Below are 23,178 nucleotides of genomic sequence, written 5' to 3' on the forward strand. Positions count from 1 at the left end.
TTCTCCAAGTTTATATATATATATATATAAACTTTAATGTCTTTAATATCTCCCATTTCTGTTTAATTTTACATTTCCAGAATGAAAACTATTAGGATCTTATTTGATAATAAGGCAAAATAAAATTTGGCTTGTACTAAATATAATAACTGTCAGATTGTTAAGTATAGTGTCGAGCTGTTTCAATTTGAAATAAGAGAAGATATTATGGATCTTCCCATATTTTATAGTCAAATGTACAATAAAAAAACTTTCAAAAATTTACCAGAGTTTGTAAGACTGTAACCGTTTCGTAAACTTTCTGGTAAATTTTTGAAAGTAAGAAAATTTTTCTTACTTTTGCTTGTTTCCATGTTTTGATATAAAATATATCAAAATAGGTGCATTTGTAATATTGCCTATTATAGTATCTTTGTAAGACAGATATAACTTTCTCAGCTCTGTAATTTAATATTTTATTATGTACCCACCTAGACATGACTTATGAGGAATTAATTTTCTTAGAGCATTGAATGAGTGTTTGTCTTCACTTCCACTTGTAATATATTTGAACTTGGTGAATATGAAGCCTTGTTTAAGGCTAATGAAACTTAATGCATTAATAAATATATGAGTTGTGGATAGAGTTCATATTTAAATAGTGCAGCCAAAGCAACTCCAATTCTGTTTTGTTCTTATAAGCTCACTGGTAAATTTTTGAAACTTCACTTTCTTTCTACATTTGGTTATAAAATATAGATGGAACTATAATATCTTCCATTTCGATATAATAAAACTATTGAATCCTGGCATGGATGTTTGTGATTGTCTTTAGGTGAGATATGAATGTCATCACCTTGTGTGAGACCACTGCCCTGCTTACTGGAGGCCTAAAGTACCTTGTAAAAGTTCCATGTTTGGTCTCTAGAGCAGGGTTTCCAGTAAAAAAAAAATTATACAAACACAGTCAACCCTTGAATGGTGCAGGAGTTTCAATTGTGTGGGGGGGGGCACTGCCCCCCACACACAATTGAAAATACGAGTATAACTTTTGACTCCAAAAACTTGACTACTAATTGTCTACTAATTGTGAAAATCTAGTGATGGTTGTGGGCGGTAGATGGCATTGGTGTAGCTGCTGATGGTAGTTGCGGTTGTTGGAGACAGAGTTGTAGAGTAAGCGCCCTCCCTTGATGAGTCTTTGGATTCCATGGAGGTGTCATGTAATAATAAAACATATATATACTCTATTCTTACAAAAGTAAGCTAGAGAAAAGAAAATCTTATTTAGAAAATCATAAGGAAGACAAAATACATTTACAGTACTATACTCTATTTATCTGTACCATAAGTTTACATTCTGTTTACAAGATGAATCGTCTCTCTGTCAATACCGACATCAATTTTGTCCTATATGATACAAAACACTGTAGATGTTATATGTATTACTAATACTAGACATCAAAAATGAAAACATAATATGAAAAAGAAATTCATATTTATTTACAGGCGTAACGATTCATTAATTGATAACTAAGCAGCATCAATACAATTGCTTTATGGTAGCCTATGCACTATGAATGAATCTTTATAAAATTTTTATTTTATCCTAAATAATTAATAATAAATTTTATGCAGTTATGATTTAATACTGCATCTTTAACATTTCTTTACATTTGCCTTGACTGTGAATGGTGCCACAGTCTGTAACTGTTTGTGCGTGTTAGTTTTGATAAATTTTAACTTTTTATAATAGATCTGTGTATATTTTATAGTATTAAATGATAAAATAGATTAGTATCTACATATATTTTATGCATTCATGACATATCTAACTTTTTCTTAATTTTTTCGATATTTCTAGGCTACACGGTTTGTCTGTGAGTTTCAAATTGTCGCAAATCTCCAAAAAAGTTTCCTATATATTTATTGAAAAAATATCAGCATATAAATGAACCCGCACAATTTAAACCTGTGTTGTTCAAGTGTCACCTGTATATTTGTAGAAGGAATGCATGGGGTTTTTTGATGTGTGGAGTGAATTTGAGCAAAGATCGGATTTGTATAAGAGGGATGGCCTACACTTGAATGCATGTGGTAGCAGGAGTCTTGAAAAAATTATTAATTGATATGAGATCTAACGTAGTCACGAAACTGAATTTTAATGGCAGGAATCTTGAGAATCTGTGATAGAGTGACAATGTAAGGTAACTGTGATAGGAATGGTTATTATTATTATTGACATGATGAAAGAATGATTCTGTATTCATCTGGTTCAGATCTGTCAACCATAAGTAAAGGAACTAGATAAGAACAGAGATCTGCAAGTTGTCAAATTGTGTCATGCAGACCATAGGCGAGTATACAAAAGACCATGCAGATAGCTTATATCTGTACATGAATGCTAGGAGTATTAGAAACAAAGGAGTAGAGTTTGTTGCCTTGGTTAATATATTGGGACTTCCTATTATAGGGCATTAGTGAGACCTGGCTATCATAATCAGACATACTAACTGGTATCGAGTGTATAAGGTATGGTATTTTTAGGAAGGATAGACAGAATAGGAGAGGAGGGGGAGTGTGCTGCTAATGATATCAGATGACTTGAATCCAGTTAGTGTTGAGACCTATGACTGTAATATTAGTAATAGTTTTTCATATAGCAGTGAGTTTGAAGTCATCTGGTGTGAGGTTGAGTAACAAGATTAAATACATAGTGGGATGGTGTTACAGATCTGGAAGATCGATTGCTAGTGATGAAGAAATTCATCTCCAAATAAAGACGTGGGTGCAAAAAGAGTAATCATAATTGAAGACTTTAATTATCCGAACATTGATTGGGTAGCTGTGAAATCATATGAGAAGAATGAAGCTGAATTTACTGAGCTATTGCAAGACAACTTCCTCAAGCAGCTTGTGACAGAAGGAACTCATGGTCAAAGAGTGTTAGATCTGATTATAGTTTCAGACCGGGCTTCATTTAAAGATGTAGCTATTCTGCCTGTGGTTGGTGACAGTGATCGTGCAGCACTTTCTTGGGGAATGTCTAAGTTTATGAATGTTTCATTCAAAAAAGGTTACATGCAGAACTATAAAGCAAGAAATTATGACCACCTGAGGGGTATGCTGGGTTCTGCACCATGGTGTCAGTTGTTGGATGGGAACGATATCAACTTCATGGGAAGTGTTTAATAAATACTTAAATGATGTTATATCAGAATGTGTCCCTAGAGTTTGAAGAATAAATGCGATAGGAGTGAAATGGGTGCATAATCTAATTAAGCAAGCGATTCTTAAGAAAAAGATTATGTGGAAGGAATACTCTGTGCATAAGGATGATGTCAGTTATGATAATTATAAGTAGCAGGCCAAAAAAGTCAAGTGTTGTACAGAAAGCTGAGTATAAAACGAAACTGGATCTGCAAGTTAAAGAGCACCAAAAAGAATTCTATCGTTATGCTGCAAGTAAAAGTACAAATGAATTTGAAAGAATAGTTCTATTAAATTCAGATGGAATGCAGGTGATGCAGAAGTGATTGTTCAACTAATGAGTAACCATTTTGCTAAAAGCTATCAACTTGTTATGTGCAACACTGAACTCGCTGTGACCTCTTCACTGTATCAGGAAAAGTGCTAGAGCTGTTGCACAATCCGAATAAGAATTCTTCAATAGGAACTGATGGGATATCAGCATGGATGCTAAAAGAAAGTTCAGCTGAACTGGAGTCTCAGGACAGGGAAGATTCCACAAAAGTGGAAGGAATGTATACTAATCCCATTGCACAAGGGTGATGCAAAGACTGATGTATCCAACTATTGACCAATCACTATCTCAGTGGTGGTGAATATTTGTAAAAGTTAGTTAGGGCTCACATTCATAAATTTGTTGACAGAGAATCTCGAGCATGCAACAAATGGCATGATTTTACTAAGGGAAGGTCATGTTTTAGCAACTTATTCACATCTATAACAATAATGTTACCAGTGAGTTAGACAAGGAGAATGGATATACCTTGATACTTTTGGATTTTGCTAAGGCTTTTGACAGAATACAGCATCTGAGACTGTTGCATAAATTGGAGAATATGGGATTGGTTTATGGACTTTGGGCATGGATAAGAGGATGGCTGACTGACAGATATCAAAAAAGTTGTATGTGGGGGTATGATTCAAAGTAGCCAGTGGTGTGACTCAAGGATCATTTTGTCCATTTGTTATTCAGTCAGTACATTAATTACATTGGGAAGGATTTGACATGTGACACAGCTATTTGCTGATGATGCAAAGATAGGTAAGTTAATCAGGAGTGCTGCTGATATGCAGTATTTGCAGAATGATTTGAATATGTTGGAATTGTGTGGCATGTGAAAAATAGCTACCAGTTCAGTGTTAATAAATGCAGTATCTAATCGCACTTTGGTATGATTCAATGTATTATATTGGTGGGATTATGCTAGAAGAAACTGATCAGGCTAGGGAACTTGGAGTTTTAATAGACAAGAAGTTGAAATTCAAGCATCCTGTAGCAAAAATTATAAATACAATTCAGAGAATAATTGCAGTGCTAAAATCAACCTTGACATGTAAAGATATAAGTCATTTTGCCTCTTTACAAGGCCTTGATATGACCTCACTTGGACTGTTAAGTGTATTCCTGGTTTCCATGGTGATTCTGATACAGTGGAGAGCGTGAAAAGGAGTGTGTCAGAAATGATATCACGATTGTGGAACTGATTATTAAGATTTTGAATTTTTAGGCTGCAGATTAGCAAATAGGAGAAAGAGAGGTAATATGATTGAGAATTATCAACTTCTGAAAAACTTATTTAGATTTTCAATAAATGGAATTTTTCATTTTATGAGGGTGGGGAAAGGATGTAAGGGCATCCTTGGAAGGTGAGAATGAATGCTGCCAAGAATGGGGTGAGGGTTAGATTTTTCTCTCATAGAAGAGTAATGTGTGTTTGGAATGGATTGCCATTGTTGTTTTGTGTGTGCGTGCAAGAGTGTTGTGAATGAATTCAAGAACAGGTATGACATCTGGTGCAAATATTATGGCATCACTTAATGAGTGATTGACTCTCCTGAGGTCTCTCTCTTAATAATAATAATATAAAATTGATAAAAATAGAAAAAAATCTTAGCCCACCCACAAACATACAGTAAACATACTGTAGATTTGCAAATAACTTTTGTGGATGGGAGTAAAGTAACATAAATAATTAAATAACAAAAATATTAACGGAACTTATTTCAAATTGTGAAATACAGACAATTATGGATTTAATAAGCAAAACAAATTCGCAATAAATTTTGATGTAGGAAAATAAATTTTGAAGTGGGTTTTTAGTAGTATATGTTTGGTTTCTTCATAAATATTTCTGACTTCTGAAGAAAAAAAAAAAAAGCTTAACGAATAAGCTAGTAGGTAGTGCTGAAAGAAATTTTCTGAGAAATTGTACTGCAGCATAAGTTTACTCATTAGCCTTGGAAATCCTTCTATTAGAACAGTCACGCTAGATGAGTTTACGCTTTTCCCATTTGATTGCATTTGTTATGACATATAACAGGAATTTTTCTGCCAAATACTGACGCTTTCTACTGATTCAGCAGAAGCCAAATATCTGAAAAACATTAATAATTGACTGAATACTGAAGCAGAACCAAATATTCAGTGCATTCCTACTTCCTACCGTACCAGCTTTGCTAATTCAGCTGTCTATTTCCATATTTAATTTGCCATCTTCACTAAAAATTGTTACTAAATAGCTGAAATGTTTTATTTGTTCTATAGGTTCTTCATTCAGGATGTAATTGACATTTTCATTATTTCTATTTTCATTCTTTGTCTTTTTATTGCTGTTTTCTATATCAAATTTATTACATCAGTTATTCAATTTAGTCAGGGAATTCTGTAGACTTGTAATGGATTTATTTAGAAGTATAACATCCTTAAAATACAGCTGAGTTTGATGTCAGGTTAGTACCACTTTTCTTCATAATGGGATCCGAGTAGATGATGAATAACAGTGGAGATAATATGCATCTTTGTTTCACATCTGATTTAACATCAAACCTCCTGTACCTCCTTCAATTCTCACTGCTGACTTACTGCTCAAATACAGAATAAGTATTGCTTGATATAATTATCCTGAATGCAACTTGTTCTTCTTCAAGCTTCTCTTCCACAATTTTTCTTAGCCGTTTCTGAAGAACACTTGCATAAATCTTTACCAGAGACACTCAATATGGAAATTCCTCCATAATTCTCACATTGTTTTATTTCCCTTTTTGATTGATGCTATGAAAGCTGTACTCTAATCATCTGGAATTTGGCCTTCTGATCAGACATGAATTTTGCAGGTTATCCATATTTGAACATTTCTGGTCAAATATCATCTACTCCCCTTTCCACATTTCAAGTTTTTGATGGGTTTTTCTGCTTCAAGTATCAATATGCATTCTTGATATCTGTTTAATGCCCCTTTCCTTCATAATGTGATCTACGTAGAAATTATAAGAGTAGAGATAAGAATGTGCATCCTTGTCTTCAGCTTTAAACTGCTGGTGAAAAATCTAGTGCATGTATTGCCCTGTGCAGTATTCAATTTACCCCCATATAACTGCAACATTTACAAAGGCATTTTTTGCTCTTGGCACTTTCTCCTGGACTTTTTTTTTTATTTCCAGATCTACAAAAGTTAAATACGAATGCTTGTTATTTTCTCATGATTTTTGAACTGCTTGGCCTGTGTACGTTGATAGAGTTCGTGTCACACTTTATGGCTATTGTTTCCAATATTCTGAGCATTAACACGAACTCTATCAGCGTACACAGGCCCTACATAATCTCTGAGGTTTGGAAGCTACACAACATAAAATTGAGGCCACAACCCCGACCAATAGGCGATAACACAAACAGTTCAAAAGCAGAAGCACCTACCTGACCTGACATAGCATCCACTTCCTCCATGTGTTCAGATGACGACCACGAATAGTCGAAACGGACCACACCTCGTCAACCCTCCCTTCCAAAAATCAGTTGCTGTTTTCAACCCCTTTCACCCTTTCCCACCTCATATAAATATATAAAAAATGCTCTGCCCATCCCATATAATATATATGTTATTCAAAAAACCCGGGTTTTTTCCATTGGTTATTTCAGTTCTCCCACTTGCTACCCCCCCCCCCCCACACACACACACAGTAGTTTGGACAATGCAAAAGAAGAGCCACAACACCCAGAAAAAGGTATGTGCAAATTTCTTGTCCTCTAAGCAACATATATTTATTGATAAATATACATCTACAATGCCCTAAGAATCCATGAGAAAAAGAGCCAATGGCATTTAAACTGGGGCACTCCTAAACAGAAGCAGGCAAATAGCCGTAAATATAATAGTTTATTAAGAGGAGTAACATGGGATTTTTCCCAGAAATAATATCCATGGATATAATTGAGTTTTTCTATGGCAGGTAGTAGTAGAACTTGGGGTCATAATGTGAAGTTAAGATTCTTGTGTTATATTTTATGTGTGGAATAGGCTAGCATTGGTTATAATAATGTGAATTCTGCATGTGTACAACCTACAAAAGCAAAATAAATTAGCTGCTTCCTTTAATTATTCTAGTTCTGATACTTTTCATTACCTGGAAACAAAACATTTCCTTAATAGCTGTCACTCTTTATTTTAACTAATAGAAATTAAACAGGGATAAACATTCTATTTCTTACATTAGTTATTCAATTTTTTTTTTTTTTTTAAGTCTTATAACAAAATGAAGTATTTCAAATTGAATATCCCATTTTCCCCTTGCATATTATGCTCAAAACCTTGGCTTTTTTTAAATGTAATTAATAATATCTGCATAATGATTGCTGATTATATGTTCTGGCTGGTTTGCTAGGTTGTGCAGATGAAAAATCAGTTTCCAGGAAGAAAATCCCTGCCATCTCTGTATGAGACTGGCTAACTTAAAATGAATATTATTTTATTTATTTATTTTTTAAAGTAAATAAATTTGGTTCAATTGAATTATGATCTTGTAGATAATCATTTATACACACACACACACACACACACACACACCCACACCATTCTTAATTCTTTCTCATCCATCAGATGACAGGCTGAGGCCCCTATGAACAAATCATTGTCATGTGGCTCTGCTCAATCTCTGGCCATTTCTTTCATCTCTCTCTCTCTCTCTCTCTCTGAAGCTTAATAATTATGACCTTTCCCTCAAAGACTAGTCAAATTCTTTCTGGTTTGCTTCTTGATCTTCCTCCTCCAATGATTCCAGTAATCATCATCATCAAATTCCTGCCATGTACCCTCAAGGGGTGTACAGGCTATGACAGTACTACATGAAAAAATTACATCATTACTAACTTCCTATCTACAATTTTCCTCCAAATTAGTCGGTTACTTGTCAAGACTCCAACATTATCAGATCTTATATTTCTATCGTCTAAGGCACTTTGTACCGTATCAATCCACCTATATCTTGGTCTTCCTTTGGGTCGTTTTCCTGCCAACTTGGCAGAGAACACTTGTTTTGCTAATCTTTTTTCTCCCATTCTATTTAAATGACCATACCACCTGAGATTAGCTCTGCTAATGCATTCCTGGATGCTAACAATGTCAAGTTCTTTCCTAATATCCTCATTTTTAATATGATATTGCCATTGATGCCATCTGTTCACGCCTATAATCTTTCTCAGGAGACTCATATCTGCGGTCTCTAGTCTTTGGTCAAGTGCTTTACTTCTGACCCAGCTCTCAGATCCATAAGTTAAAACTGGTTTGAACACTGTCTTGTACACAGCTAATTTAGTGTTACGACTAATTTCTCTCTTATTCCATATGAATTTATTCAATTGACTTCCCACCATACCAGCTTTGCTGATTCTGTTGTCTATTTCTATATTTAATTTACCATCTTCAGTAAAAATCGTGCCTAAGGAGCTGAAATGTTTTACTTGTTCCACAGGTTTTCCATTCACAACACAGTTGACATTTTCAATGATTCTGCCTATTGTCTTTGTCTTTTTATTGCTGACCTTCATACCATATCTATTACAACAGCAATTGAATTTAGTCAGAGAATCTTGCAGACTTGTAGCAGATTTATTTAGAAGTATAACATCATCCGCATAAAGCAAAGAGCTGACATTAACATCTCCAATTTTGATATCAGGTTTAATACCACTTTCCTTCATAATGTGATCCATATAGATAATGAATAACAGAGGGGATAATGTACATCCTTGTCTCACACCAGATTTAACATTAAACCATCTTCCTGTACTTCCTTCAATTCTAACTGCTGACTTACAACTCAAATAAAGACTAAGTATTGCTTGATATAATGCCCCATTGACACCATATAACTGCAGCGTATTGAATAGCTTCTCTCTTGGCACCTTGTCATATGCCTTTTCCAAATCGACAAAACTTAAATACAGATCTTTGTTATATTCCCATGCTTTCTTGACTATTTGTCGTAAAGTGAAGATCTGATCCTGACAGCCCTCTATTTGGCCTAAATACAGCTTGTTCTTCACTAAGCTTTTCTTCCACAATTCTTCTCAACCGTTTCTCAAGTATACTTGCATAGATCTTGCCAGGAACACTGAGTAGGGAAATACCTCTGTAATTCTCACATGCAGTTTTATTTCCCTTTTTATATATGGGTACCATGAGAGCTCTACTCCAATCATCGGTAATTCGTCCCTCTGTCCAGGCTTTCTGAACTATCCAGTGCAGCCACTGTAAGACTTTTATACCACCATACTTCAGCATTTCTGGTCGAATATCATTTATTCCTGCTGCCTTTCCACATTTCAAGCCTTTGAGGGCTTTTTCTACTTCAAGTATGGATATGTATTTCTGACTGCATGCCTGGTCAGTGTTTTTTATCACTGTGCTGTCATCACTGCTTGTTTCATTTAGCAGTTTTTCAAAGTAATTACTCCATTCTTCAAGGATATCTTTTTCTCCTGCTTTCATGTCACCTTTATCATCTCTAACTCCTTTTACAGCACTCTTTCTCCATTCCTAAGCTTCTTCAACAACCACCAGAATATTTTGCCACCTTCTTGATATTTATTTTCTATATTCTTGCCAAAGTCCTCCCATGACTTTTGTTTAGCTAGTTTTACACACTGTTTAGCTTTCTTACATTTGTCTCTGTATTCTGTAAGAGTAAAAGCTGACTTATTTGCCAGGAACTTTTGATATGCTTTCTTCTTTTCCTTCACTACCTCTTTAACTTCCTGTGTCCACCAGGGAGTTCTGATTTTTTTATCCTTGCACACAACCTCACCACATGGCTCTCTGGCAGAATCAATCAATGTTTTCTTCAGAGTTTGCCACTGAATCTCCAAGGTTTGATTCCTGTTCTCAAACTCTTTCATTTTCTTTTCAATAATCTTTCTGTATTTTAGTCTACAGTTCACATCTAAGAGCTGCTCAACTTTTATTCGCTTTAAAACTTTCTTACATGTTATTCTTTTCAATATGAAATTCAATTTTATCCTGCTCAAGACTAAATAGTGATCACTTCCAATTTCAAATCCTCTGTACACTCTGGTGTCCTGTACCAGGGAGGAAACATCACTATCAACAATAACATAGTCAATGAGACTTTTCTTATTCCTAGCCTCTTCTCTCCATGTGAATTTGTGCACATTTTTATGTTAGAACATGGTGTTAGTAATAACCAGTCCATGTCCTGAGCAGAAATCCAACAGATATTTGCCATTATTATTAGCTTTGCTCTTTTCTCCAAATTTTCCCAAAATATTTTTGTATGTCTCACAATCATTTCCTACTCTGCTATTTAGATCCCCAACTTTTCCTTTTTCATTGTGTCAGTTGCTTTTTCTAGAGTGTCAAAAAATTCCTCCACTTCTACCTTAGTAGAACCTTCTGTGGGACCATAGGCACAAATAAGTCTCATGGTCCAGTTCCCCATTCTCATATTTGCCCACATTACTCTACTTGAGACTGACTGCCATTCAAGAAGATTAGCCTCGTATTTTGTGTTGAATACTATGGCTACTCCTTCTTTTCCTTGATTGTCATTGCCTGAATATAACATTTTGTATTTATTGCTCAGAAAGATCTCACCAGTTTTGGTCTTTTTTGTTTCAGTCACCGCTATTATGTCGATCTGGTACTTATCTAATTCCTCAGCTAGCTCCATTTCTTTGCAATTCAAGCTTCTTACGTTGATAGTACCGATCTTTAACTCTGATGTTGAGTTGGGGTTTGTTTTCAGATTTGTTCCAGTAGCTGACTTTTCGCTGTTTGCCCTGGTTCCCTGGCGAAAACAATGGGGGCCTTGTTTAACCTGGCAATGCCCCAGCCGGCATGAAATTTTGTCATGTTGTAACATCATTTTTTATTTTGGTTTAACCAATAAGAATACAATTTGGTCGGCTAAATCCCAAATTGCCAGCTCATCCTCGTTCGTTCAGTATCAAACTAGATACCGAACAGGGTGCACCAGGAGAAGGTGAGGATTGGACATTAGGTCAGAGGCCCTGGTCGGTTCTCCGCATTCCTTTAAAGGCTATGTGGAGGTCTCCTCTCAGTTATACAGCTCTGACCCTTAAGCACCCCAGTAATCATAATTAATTAATACATAATTAAATGATTCCAGTAATCATAATATTAATGTTAAATTTTCTTTAAAGATAAGCTCTTTTTGTTGTAATTTACATCAGTTTATTTTGTCAATTTAAAAATCAGTGGTTTTTTTTTTTTTTTTCATGTTTAAAGAAAAAAAAAATCTAAAATTCTAACTATACTTTTTACTTTTAGGAATTGCCCATAGAGACCTAAAGCCTGAAAACATCCTTTGTTTCAGTGAAGATCAGGTGAATAAGTTTACTTTCTCTTTTGTATTTAAATTTGTTAAATCTGTATCAGCATAATGCTTGGAAAATTTTCTAACATTTGACTCTCACTGTAGTAGCAAATGCTGCTATAACAAAAGGATCTTTACTCTAACAACTAGTTCACTATAGTGAGAATGAAATGTAATTATGTTCATTCATTCCATTTCATTGCAGTTAGTTAATTAATCAACACACTGATATATTTTTATGTTACATACACCAGCTTACCAGAAGTCATGAAACACATGCAGATATAAATGAAACTTGATAGAAATTAATGTTTCATATGGCCATAATAGGTTCACTACATCATAAAAGATATTTGTGTGCTAAGGCTTAAGCATTGGCAGGACATTGTGTTGGAGATTTAATAGTATTAACAGCACTGGGAAATTAAAGACTATTTTAATCATTCCAATATTTCGCCTGTCACTGAGACATCTTCTGGGAGTGCAAACTTGTAACCCCCCAACACAATGCTCAATGAAACACGTGGGTATAACACAAAATCATCTAGGTGGGGATCTCTGAGGATTGTTTCCCAAATTTTGGGAAGTTTCTTGCATCCATATTTATTTAAATTTGGTTGATTTTTAAAGGCAGTGCAGGTTCCAAAAATAGCCTCTTTTCTTAATTTACTATGATGGAGCATGATGGTTTTGTTTCCAGAAGATCATATGAATAATATCCAATACATAGTCTGCCGGAGATTGACCATAGTCGTGATTGCAGATGTATTTTTTGTGTTCATCTGTCCCGATGGTGGCTGATCTACCTCTCTGTCCACAGTATTTCAACTTGCAAGAACAGATAACTTTATGTACTGCAAGAACTGGGAGAGGGGAGGGGAACAGATCTTTGGCAGAATGGATAAGGGTAGCAAGTTTCAAGTGAGGCTTAAAAGTTGTACTTAGGTTATTTTTTTTAAAAGACATAGCTATTTTTTGTTACTAGTGTATCATTGAAGAGGAAGATGTTTGTTAATTGTTAAAAAGTGAATTTTTGGATATCATCTGTTTAAATGTACTAGAAATGCATCTGATGTGTCTAGGCCATGAAGCCAAATAGCGTAAACATCATCTACATAGCATAGCAAAACTGTTTTATGTGTTGACTGCTTAGTTTTCCAGAAATTCTATATAGAAATTGACTTGTGTGGTGGGATGGGGGCAGGGAAAGATCTCATAGCAGACTCATCTAGCTGTTTGTATAATTTTTCTTTCCATGCAAAATCACCTGAATAAAGAGTGAATCTGAAAAATTCATAAATGTCAGAGGGGAAATGTGGGTAATAAGGTCAAGAGTAAAGTTACATTGGTGAACAATAAAGTAGTGTCAGAACTGACCATGATGTCTGAATCTTTTAGTCTAGGACAGTGATGGCGAACCTTTTTTACCCAGGTGTGTCAAAAATCTTTTTTTTTTTTAAATATTGACATTGCTGATGTGCCACTTGCATACATGCATTATAAATTTAATGACATAATCATAGATGGTGACTTATACATATCATATTAGGCTATTTATTTAATAGGATTGATATAAAATCTATGAATTCATATTATACAATTAATTTAATAAAGTGAAATTACAAACTAAAGTTACATTTAGAGACTTTACTTTACTGAGTACTGGAAGAAAGTTGCTTTATAGAAAGGCTATAGTGTGTACATTTTAATGCTACACAGGCAGTGCTCAAATCATTGCTCAATCTATTTCTCCATTTCGATTTGATATTATTTAAGGCAGAAAATAGAGTTTCACAAGAGTATGTAGAAGAGAAAATTGTTAGAAGAGCTTTAGCAAAGATTTGCAAAGATTTTAAGAGCATGAAAGTTTTCGAGAAGGCTATTCCACACGCTTAGAATTTCACAGTCTTTACACGCAGTATCATGCAGATGTTCCCGCTCAAGTTTTTCTAATTCATTTCTAAGAGCAATAAACTTTCTTTTCCAGATAGGATTACATTGGAAGTCGGCTAGTTGCATTTCTAGATCTTTTAAATCCAACCACTCAAAGCCATCTAATTTAAGATCCATGAATTCTGTTTCATCAGGATACTTTATGAATTGGATTATTTGTTCCAACATTCGAAATTGCTCAAATCTAGAAGAAAACTGCTCAGTTACTGACTAGAACTTCGATAGATTGGTTGATATGTTGTTCACGATTTTTGGGACTGGCTTCGTTAAACAAAATTTTCGCTCTTGGGAAATACTTAAAATTGTTACTTTCTAAATCACGTTGAAATATTTGGAGTTTATTCTCAAAGCTCTTGCTCATGCCAAACGTAACATCAACAGATTTTCCGAAACCTTGCAATTGTATTGATAATACAATTGATATTGATAATATATTTTTATAAGTATAATATTGATAATAATTTTTTAAGTTTTTATAATATGATATGATTATGCATAAATTATAATGATTAAGAAAGAAAATGTAAACTTTAAATGCTCGTTGTTTATAGGCTAGTTACAAAATAAAATAGAAAAAGGCTAACTAAAAAAAAAAAAATCTAACTATAATATAAAATAGAAATAGGCTAACTATAAAATATAATTCATTCAATGAACCGAAACCTACCTTCACCTTAACTGAGAGTGATCTTACACTAATTTATCCCAGTTTTTTTCATCAGAATACCGATATCTTTCAACATCCAAGGTGTGTCACCTGAAACCCTCAAGTGTGTCAGTGTTGACACGCATGTCATAGGTTTGCCATCACTGGTCTAGGATTTTCTGTTATGGTTTTCAAGTGAATAGAATTTTCATATTGTAGGAAGGAGAATTAGGCTAACTATAAAATATAATTCATTCAATGAACTGAAACCTACCTTCGCCTTAACTGAGAGTGATCTTACACTATTTATCCCAGTTTTTTCATCAGAATACCAATATCGTTCAACATCCAAGATGTGTCACCTGAAACCCTCAAGTGTCAGTGTTGACAAGCATGTCATAGGTTCACCATCACTGGTCTAGGATTTTCTGTTATGGTTTTCAAGTGAATAGAATTTTCATATTGGAGGAAGGAGAACTGTCCTAAGTGTGAGAGGTTTTGTTATAATTTTTTTTGTTTGTCAGTTTGTAAGGCCTGAAATTTTTATGGGAAAACACTGCTCATGGGATGTTTGGTTTTTGTTAGGATTCTGACCATGTCTAACAAATTTTCTTGGGAGTGAGGACAAAATTATCCTTTACAGAGATGTGATAGTATTTTCTGTTGTTGCAATGATAAATTTCCAACACTACACAAATGTGCCATAGTTTCAGCTGACTTTATTAAATTCTTTAGATGCTTCAGTTATTGGAGATGGTGTATAAGATTGCCTAGAGCTCTGGATTTAATATTTTTGATAGTTATTTTAATGTAAGTGATAGTGGCATTGATTTTTACTAGCTCAGTACAGGTGCTACATCTATTCATGAATTGATGCTAAGCTGTCCACATCTAAATGTGCTTGACTTTTGCTGAATGAAATTTTGAAAGAATGTTTCATCAGGTTTCCATCAATGTTTTTGCTGGCCCACTGCAGTGTTCCAGTGGTTATTTTCTTCAAACTTATATATAGTGTTTGTTTATGACATAGAGAATTAGCATGTTAAAAAGTGTAAGAGCCAGTATTGTAAATCCTGCAATCCAGAACATGCACGGTTGTTCTCAGAACATTATTGTATTACCTAGCAGTCATAATTTCATTCATCATGAACCATAACACATAAAGCAACCCTGTATTACCGCCTCCGTATGTAATTCTTGAAATTATACACTTAAGTAAAAGACATTCACTCTTCCAACTAATAGGAAAAGCATGCCATGATTCACCACTCCACAGGACTTGTTTCCGTTGTTACATATTCTAGTTTCTGTGTGCCTTGTCACGTTCCAATTAACGAAAAGCTTGCCCAGTTGGCCGAGTGATTAGCATACCTGCTCCCCAACCCAACAGGTCATGATTTCAAATCCTACTATGGTCATGGATGTTTGTGATTGTCTTCCCTTGATACTATAACCTTTGATATGGTGTAGTGTGACTTTTGCTGTCCTTGCTCCATTTAAACTATAAATCATCATCATTGATTTGTGTCATCGTTAAGAAATACTTATGGACTTGCAGCCCTTCCTTAAAAAAAAAAAAAAAAAAAAACTCATGATATGGTTTGCATCTTGTTATGTATCTTTGAAGGAATTAGTTATAGCTGCCCTGTACATCAATTGAGGGTACATGTCAGGAATGTGATGAGATGATAGCTGCTTGTATCTCCAGGCAGAGTCTGGAGATACAAGATTTGGATTAGCATAAGAAATTATGCTAATCCAATCCTGTCATTTAGTAGTTTAGACTTTCCTGGTCATGAACATCAGTTTCTTTAATGTATTGTCATCTGTAGTGGGAATACTGAATTGCCATGTAATGACACATAGACATTTTCCACATGACATCTGCCTCAACTTATCATTACCTCAAACACTGTTTTAACTCTGTCATCGTTCAACATGCAAGTTTGAAATGATATCTAGTGGTTAACTGATCACATTTATAGGCTACAAAATTTGCTTGCTGCCTAGTTGTATCAATTTTCCTGAAATCGGTATACTAAAATTGCAGTTCAACTGCATTTTGAGTAAACTAATATTAGTAATAAAAAAAACATAATACAGTAGATGCTTGCTACAGTGAACTGAAAGAAACTAGCATAATAGTTTAAATTAAGTGGTAATTAATTTACGGAATTAACAACGCATATAAAGTATATTAATTAAAGATAACTTTAATGAATCACTTCTATATTTTGGCAATGTCACATTGCCATCTTCAGGAACATAAAGATATGGTATGTGCACTAAGGAGTACAGTACAGCCGCTCTGGACTGGCAGACCATGCCTTAGATACCCACCATAAAATTCGTTGGAAGAAAACAAAAATAATCCATCGCAGCAAGTTTAAATACGAAAGATTATTCAAAGAATCTTCAGCAGCTCTAACAAACGTTCCTAACCTCAACAAATTTGGGTGCATGAAACTGCCCCAAATTTGGGAGACTTTCATTATGAGAACTTCAGCCCAACTGCCAAGACTACCAAATTAGCCCGCAAGAGGGCACCATTAGGACTTTAGGAACAAAATTAGTTTCTTACTTTCTTCCTCATTTGCTTTGTTAGTTCCTTAGTGCACATACCATATCTTTATGTTCCTGAAGATGGCAATGTGACATTGCCGTAATATAGAAGTGATTCATTAAAGTTATCTTTAATTAATATACTTTATATGCGTTGTTAATTCCATAAATTAATTACCAGTTATGTCTAACCAACGTATAAGTCTTACTACTAGTTTAAATTAAGGGGATAAAAATCCCTTATTATTTTACAGCCAGTAGAGTTTCGCATACTGGCTGTAAAATAATAAGGGATTTTTATCCCCTTAATTTAATTAACTTCGCCAGAAAAAAAAAAAATAGCTGTTTGGCTTTTCTTCTTAGTTAGCATAATAGTTTGTTGTAGCATATTTGCTATAACAAACTATTTATTTTGTTCTGTTTCCTACCATTTCCTGGTAGGAAACAGAAGAAATGTGGAGAAATCGTAAATTGACAACTTGAGTAATCAGTTAAATTTATAATTGGTTACTTCCAATTACAAAGGGGGGGGAACACTAGTAATGAACATTAGTTCTCTTTGGTCAGCTTAAGAGAAGGGGAAGAGTAATTGGTACAACTGGTGTGAATAAATCATCTTCCTAATTGGACTGATCAAATAATGGCACAAATTGTGACACTGTTTCCTTAGAACAGCAACTTAAACAAATATGTCACAGTATAGAGTATATCTTTATTGTGAAGTTTAATTAAGTTAAGTTTATGTTGGCAACAGCTGATTTTGTTTAAAATATTTTTTATCCACAATGCGAAATACTGTTTCAATTTTAAATGTTTGATTTTGATGGTCTAGTCTGCACATAATGAGATTTCTGAGTTTTATGAGTTCATTATGAGATTTCTTGTAAGTGAATAATTTAAGCTAATGCAATAGTTTGTAATTTAAACCTTACTTTTTTAATTTCATACTCTCCTAGCTCTTATGTCTCCCATCATTGTTTGCATTTGTACTCTTTTAAGTCATTTTGCATTCTTTGCTTCTTGTCAGTCCTTTGTGTTCTATTACATCTGATATTTTGCAATTTCCTTTGATCTGTCTTCTACCATTTCTTTTGTTTATGTATAGTTCCTCCCATATATAAACGGTATTCTGTCATCGATGTATGATTTTTCGTCCATTTAATTCTCTCCTGATTACCTTGGCTATACAGTCTGATACTGTTTTTCTCGACCTTCTCCCCTTGTATAATTCCCCATGTGCTGCAAATAAATATTCTTCCTTGCTGTTTCTTATGCACAACTCTTCAAGATTTTTTCTGCATTTGTTGTAGTCACTAGCTCTGTAGTTTCTGTTTTAGACTCCCTTCTTAAATGAGAATCATATATGCTCGTCTCCCAGATCAAGACTGCATGCTGACTGTCCATATTTAGAGATGTCTCGATTATGAGCAAATCCACTACTATCACCAGATCCATCACTTACATCCTTGATTCCCTTGATATACTGCTATTAATTATAATAAGACAGCAATATCTACATGAATTCCATTTTCTCCTCCATCACATGTCTTCTAGTTGAAGTTTGTCATATGACTCTCACCTATATAAACTTATAGTACATTAAGTACAGCGGGTGGACAAAGGTTTTTATTATTCTTTTATTTTCTACATAATGCAGAATCCCTATTTTAGAGAACAAATATAAAAATATTTCATGCCACCTCACTTCACCAGTAAGCAGGGTATGGGTCTCATAACAGACAATGAAATTTATCACCCACCATGGATGGTGTCATCTTTAGGTTACATATCCATGGTGAGTGATGAATACCCACTCTCCAAAACAGTAGATTGTTTTAGAGAATTGGTCCAACCAGGCTTGCAAGCTTGTTTGAAATTCTTCTGCTATCATCAACAATTTCCCCAATAATATAATATATATATATATAAGATAATCTGATATTGCATTTAGCAGATATCCCACAACTATATATTGTGTGTACATACAGTTGTAGAATATCTGTTGATGCGATATTAGATTATCTTGCATTTTTTTTTTTAGCAGTGGCCGATTTTGATTAAAAAAATAAACAGTAGAGGATAACTTTTGGTTTTATTATTTATCAAAATTGGCTGCCACTAAAAAAATAATGTAAGATAATCTGATATTGCAAATAGCAAATATTCACCACAGTAATCTACCATTTATCCGACCTTCAAAACAATGACCGTTCAATTAACCAACCCTTTGCTGTTATAGCACCATGTAATTATACTTCAATTATCTGAGAATAGCAAACATTGGTTTCTTTCACTTTCTCTAGTAAGTTTTATTCTGGGATTTAGACGTTTCATTAAAATCTATCCAATGCTGCATTAGAGAAAGTTATAGGGCAGAGATGTGATCAGTACAAAAAGCCATTCTAGAAATCAGCATATGCTCTACATAATACTCACTCCAACAATTGGCCTTCATTTAAATCATCAAATAAAACCTAGCTATTTTTGACCACCCAGAGGGTGTAGTCAGAATAATTCAATATTTACTAGAAGTTTCTTGCTCTTATTCAGTTATGCTTTATTTGTCATGGTTATCATTAATCTTGAAAATGCCTGTTACTGGATTAAAATACTTTGAATTTTTTTGCATGCTTTATTGTGATTGCCAGTGTTAACATTTTTTTTTTTTTTTTGGTTTCACTTGACACAGCAATGGCTACACAAATAAGAATCCCACTTATTAGATTACTCAAACATAAAGAGAAGAGACTTAGCATCAATATACATCATCAGTATTTTTTAGTATTAACATATTGCAGAAACCTAAGGATTAAAACTTAGGAAATAGACAGATTTCCCTTTTTATATTTTTAAATATGTTTTCATAAAAATAAGGTTGCTTTTCTTTAATTTATATAGGTTTGTCCAGTGAAAATATGCGACTTTGATTTGGGAAGTGGGATCATTTTTAATAGTGCTACCCCTGTTAGCACTCCAGAACTGCTAACTCCAGTGAGTATTTTTAAGTTTTTTTTTAAAACAATTTATGCAAAATTAATTATTTAACAATTAATTAATGCAAAAAAAATAGCTCTAGTTATATGTAATTAAATTCATTTCTGAACATTGAAAGTATATGAAATATCATAACCTATAAGAGAAAATATACATTACCTTTAACTTTTTTAAGTGCAATGAATAATGTGTGGTGTACTTACTAGTTTTTGTCCAATTTGTTTGTCTATACACATATAGCCAGTATTCTCTGTGAGAAGGAAGTTAGTGAAATTTAGTATATAGCACTTTATTCAAAGCAGTGATTTTTATGTGGATCATATAGATCAACAGAGCCTCTAGTTCAGTCAGTAACAATAATTCTCTTTGTTTGAAAAGACCCAAGCTCAAGTCCCATCTAGGATGTAGTTGAAGTTGAGTTAGTCTCAAATGGTGACAGATTTTTCCCTAGAAACTGATGTTTTTTTTTTTTTTTTTTCAAGGTTGCAGTCAGCATTCATTGTGACACTACACAAAAGTAAGCTAAAACTTTTGTGTAGTGTCATGTAGCTTATGTCTTGTTCATGTGTATGTTTTTCTGATGATGATTTAATATAGAAGCGGAAACTTCGAGTGTTATTTTCCTAATTATAAGTAAAGTAATTGCTCTGACATGCGTGTTTTTGTCTTCTCACTCTGCTTTTCAAAATTGCCTACAGTCGTTTGATGATATTCAAGTCAGGTGATTGATGGGTAGATGTTGAAGTTCTTTTTGGTGTTCCTCAAACCAAGGCAACTGTCCTGGTTGTGTGTATGGGTGCCTTATCATCTTGAAAAATGGCGTCATTGTTGGGAAACAACATTTGGACCATAGGATGAACCTGATCACCCAGAATGTCCATGTACATCCTGGCAGTAACTTGACCATTTAGTGTTATGATGGGACCAGCTGGAATCATCACAGATCCACCCCCATGTTTGGCAGTTGGAACCAGTCAAATTGTATGCTTGCTTTGGTGGTTCTCCATACATAAACCTGATCTGTTGTTGGGAATCGAGTAAATGCTAACTCATCAGACCATATCACTCATTTTCAATCATTAGCTGTCCAGATTTTATATTCTGACACCATCTTTTCTGCAATTTCATGTTGGAATCTGTGATTAAAGGTTTAACAATCACAGCTCATCCATGGATATTGGCTTTGTGAAGTTCTCTGTGGACTGCTTTTGTGAAAATAGGGTTTTTGGTAGTGGATATTGAGTTCAGCTGTCACTTTTGCTGCAGTAGTTCTGTGTTTGAGCACATCAATTTCAGTTTTTAGCAACTATTCTCCTTCACCATGAATTCTTGTCATGCTTTGTGTATATTGTCATAACCATGGAGACTGTTGCTCTTGACATACTGACCAATTGGGCTGTTCTGGTTACAGACACTTCTACTAAACACAATCTCCCACGATTTGTCCTCTTTGGAAGCCTCACAAGTTATCCATTTCACTGACAGCTTGAACTAACCACTGCTGAACAACTTGTACTACACTTACATACAACCTAGAGAACACAAAGAAAAAAAACAATGAACATTATTTTTTACAGTGTAGTGTTCACATTATTTTGTCCAACCCGTGTGTGTGTGTGTGTGTGTGTGTGTGTGTGTGTGTGTGTGTGTGTGTGTGTGTGTGTGTGTGTGTGTGTGTGTGTGTGTTTAACTGAGCATTTCAGGTAAATTTATGCACATTTACTTGAAAAAAGGCCAAAGATATATATATATATATATGAGAGAGAGAGGAAAACTTGGAAGAACGTGCTGGACAAATAGGCTGTAGGATCAGGTTTTTACTTTAAGACAAACATTTGAGAAATCTTGTATATAACAGTGAATTATAGTATTTTGAAGAGTTTTGGAAAAGCACGTAATAAGTGCTGAGAGAAAAACTCTTCAAAATGCTATAATTATGATATAAATGGAACTTATTCAAGGCACTGATTTTCATTCAGTACTAATTTAGAATTGCAGTATATATGCTTTTAGGATATTGCAGTTCTGAATTATAGTGCTGTGCATTATAATGCTTTCCTTAAGTGACCACCATAGCACCTTAGATTAGCTCTACTTGCACATTCCTGAATGCTAGCAGTTTCTTTCTTAATATCTTCATTTTTAATATGATTCTTCCATTCATGAATAACATCTGTTCACTTGCTTAATATTTTGCAGAACATCTAGTCTTTGATCAACTGTTTTGTTTCTAACTCAAGTTTCACATAATTGATGATTGATTATAAAAAAAAAAAATTCTCTGCTGGTAATGACATTTGGCTTACCGAAGATGGAGAAATGTCCGAGAATATGTTAAATGTTTGCAGGCGTTAGTTGTTAACTAATTTAACTTTGTATTTTTGCATCATTTTAGAAAGACATTCTTTTTACATTTTACAAGAAGTATGTGTAAGTAAAAGTATGTTTTAATTTTAGGTGGGTTCAGCTGAGTTTATGGCTCCTGAAGTAGTAGAAGCATTTATTGGAGAATGCACACCCTATGATAAACGCTGTGACTTATGGAGCCTTGGAGTTATTATGTAAGTACTTCTATAGATAAAAGCACCAAAGTATTGAAAATGAAACTGGAATGCAAACCATTTTGTTTTTTAAATATTGAACTTATAAAAAAAGGTTTTGTAGTTTACAAAGCATAGTTTAAATTTCTGTGTCATTGAAGGTGTATCAAAGAGTTTTGTTCTCTCTATTTTATACATGAATATTTTTTGCTGACCTCAAAGTTTATCCAAATTTTCTGATGACACTGCACTCTATTTCTCAAACAACAAATGGAGTGCACTGTCAAAGATTTGACCAATGTTTTGTCATCATTGCTCAAATATTCCAGACTTCAAGATCTGCAACCAGTACCTTGAACAGAATATTTGTGCTATTCTTTAATATGGGGTGGAGGATGACCTAGTCATCTTCCAAAAAAAATATTCTGTTGCCTTTAGTAATAATAATAGTAATGATCCTTGGGTAAGAACAAGTCTTTGTTCTGCTTTTTGGGCTGATTTTATTAACTTGTAGCCCTTCCCGACATAAACACATCATATAAATTGATCCCTCGATGAATAATAATAAAAAAAAATGTTACTTCTCACCTGTCAATCTGCCTAATTTTAGAAACTCTAAATGTTTAA

At 34.1% G+C, this 23,178-nt stretch overlaps 1 protein-coding gene across 1 annotated transcript in view; it reads left to right on the forward strand.

The window, feature by feature from the left end:
* The window catches only part of LOC150104224 (MAP kinase-interacting serine/threonine-protein kinase 1-like), a 136,654-nt gene that overhangs the window by 69,143 nt on the left and 44,333 nt on the right, over positions 1-23,178 (forward strand). Inside the window, exons 7-9 of the mRNA XM_090396237.1 lie at positions 11,811-11,866; positions 19,916-20,008; positions 22,469-22,572. Coding sequence (XP_090252363.1) covers positions 11,811-11,866; positions 19,916-20,008; positions 22,469-22,572 — 253 coding nt within the window. The remainder of the gene's footprint in view (positions 1-11,810; positions 11,867-19,915; positions 20,009-22,468; positions 22,573-23,178) is intronic.

The sequence above is a fragment of the Typopeltis vanoorti genome, chromosome 8 (assembly GCF_054136105.1).
Source record: "Typopeltis vanoorti isolate ZY-2024b chromosome 8, IOZ_Tvanoo_1.0, whole genome shotgun sequence".
NCBI lineage: Eukaryota > Metazoa > Arthropoda > Arachnida > Uropygi > Thelyphonidae > Typopeltis > Typopeltis vanoorti.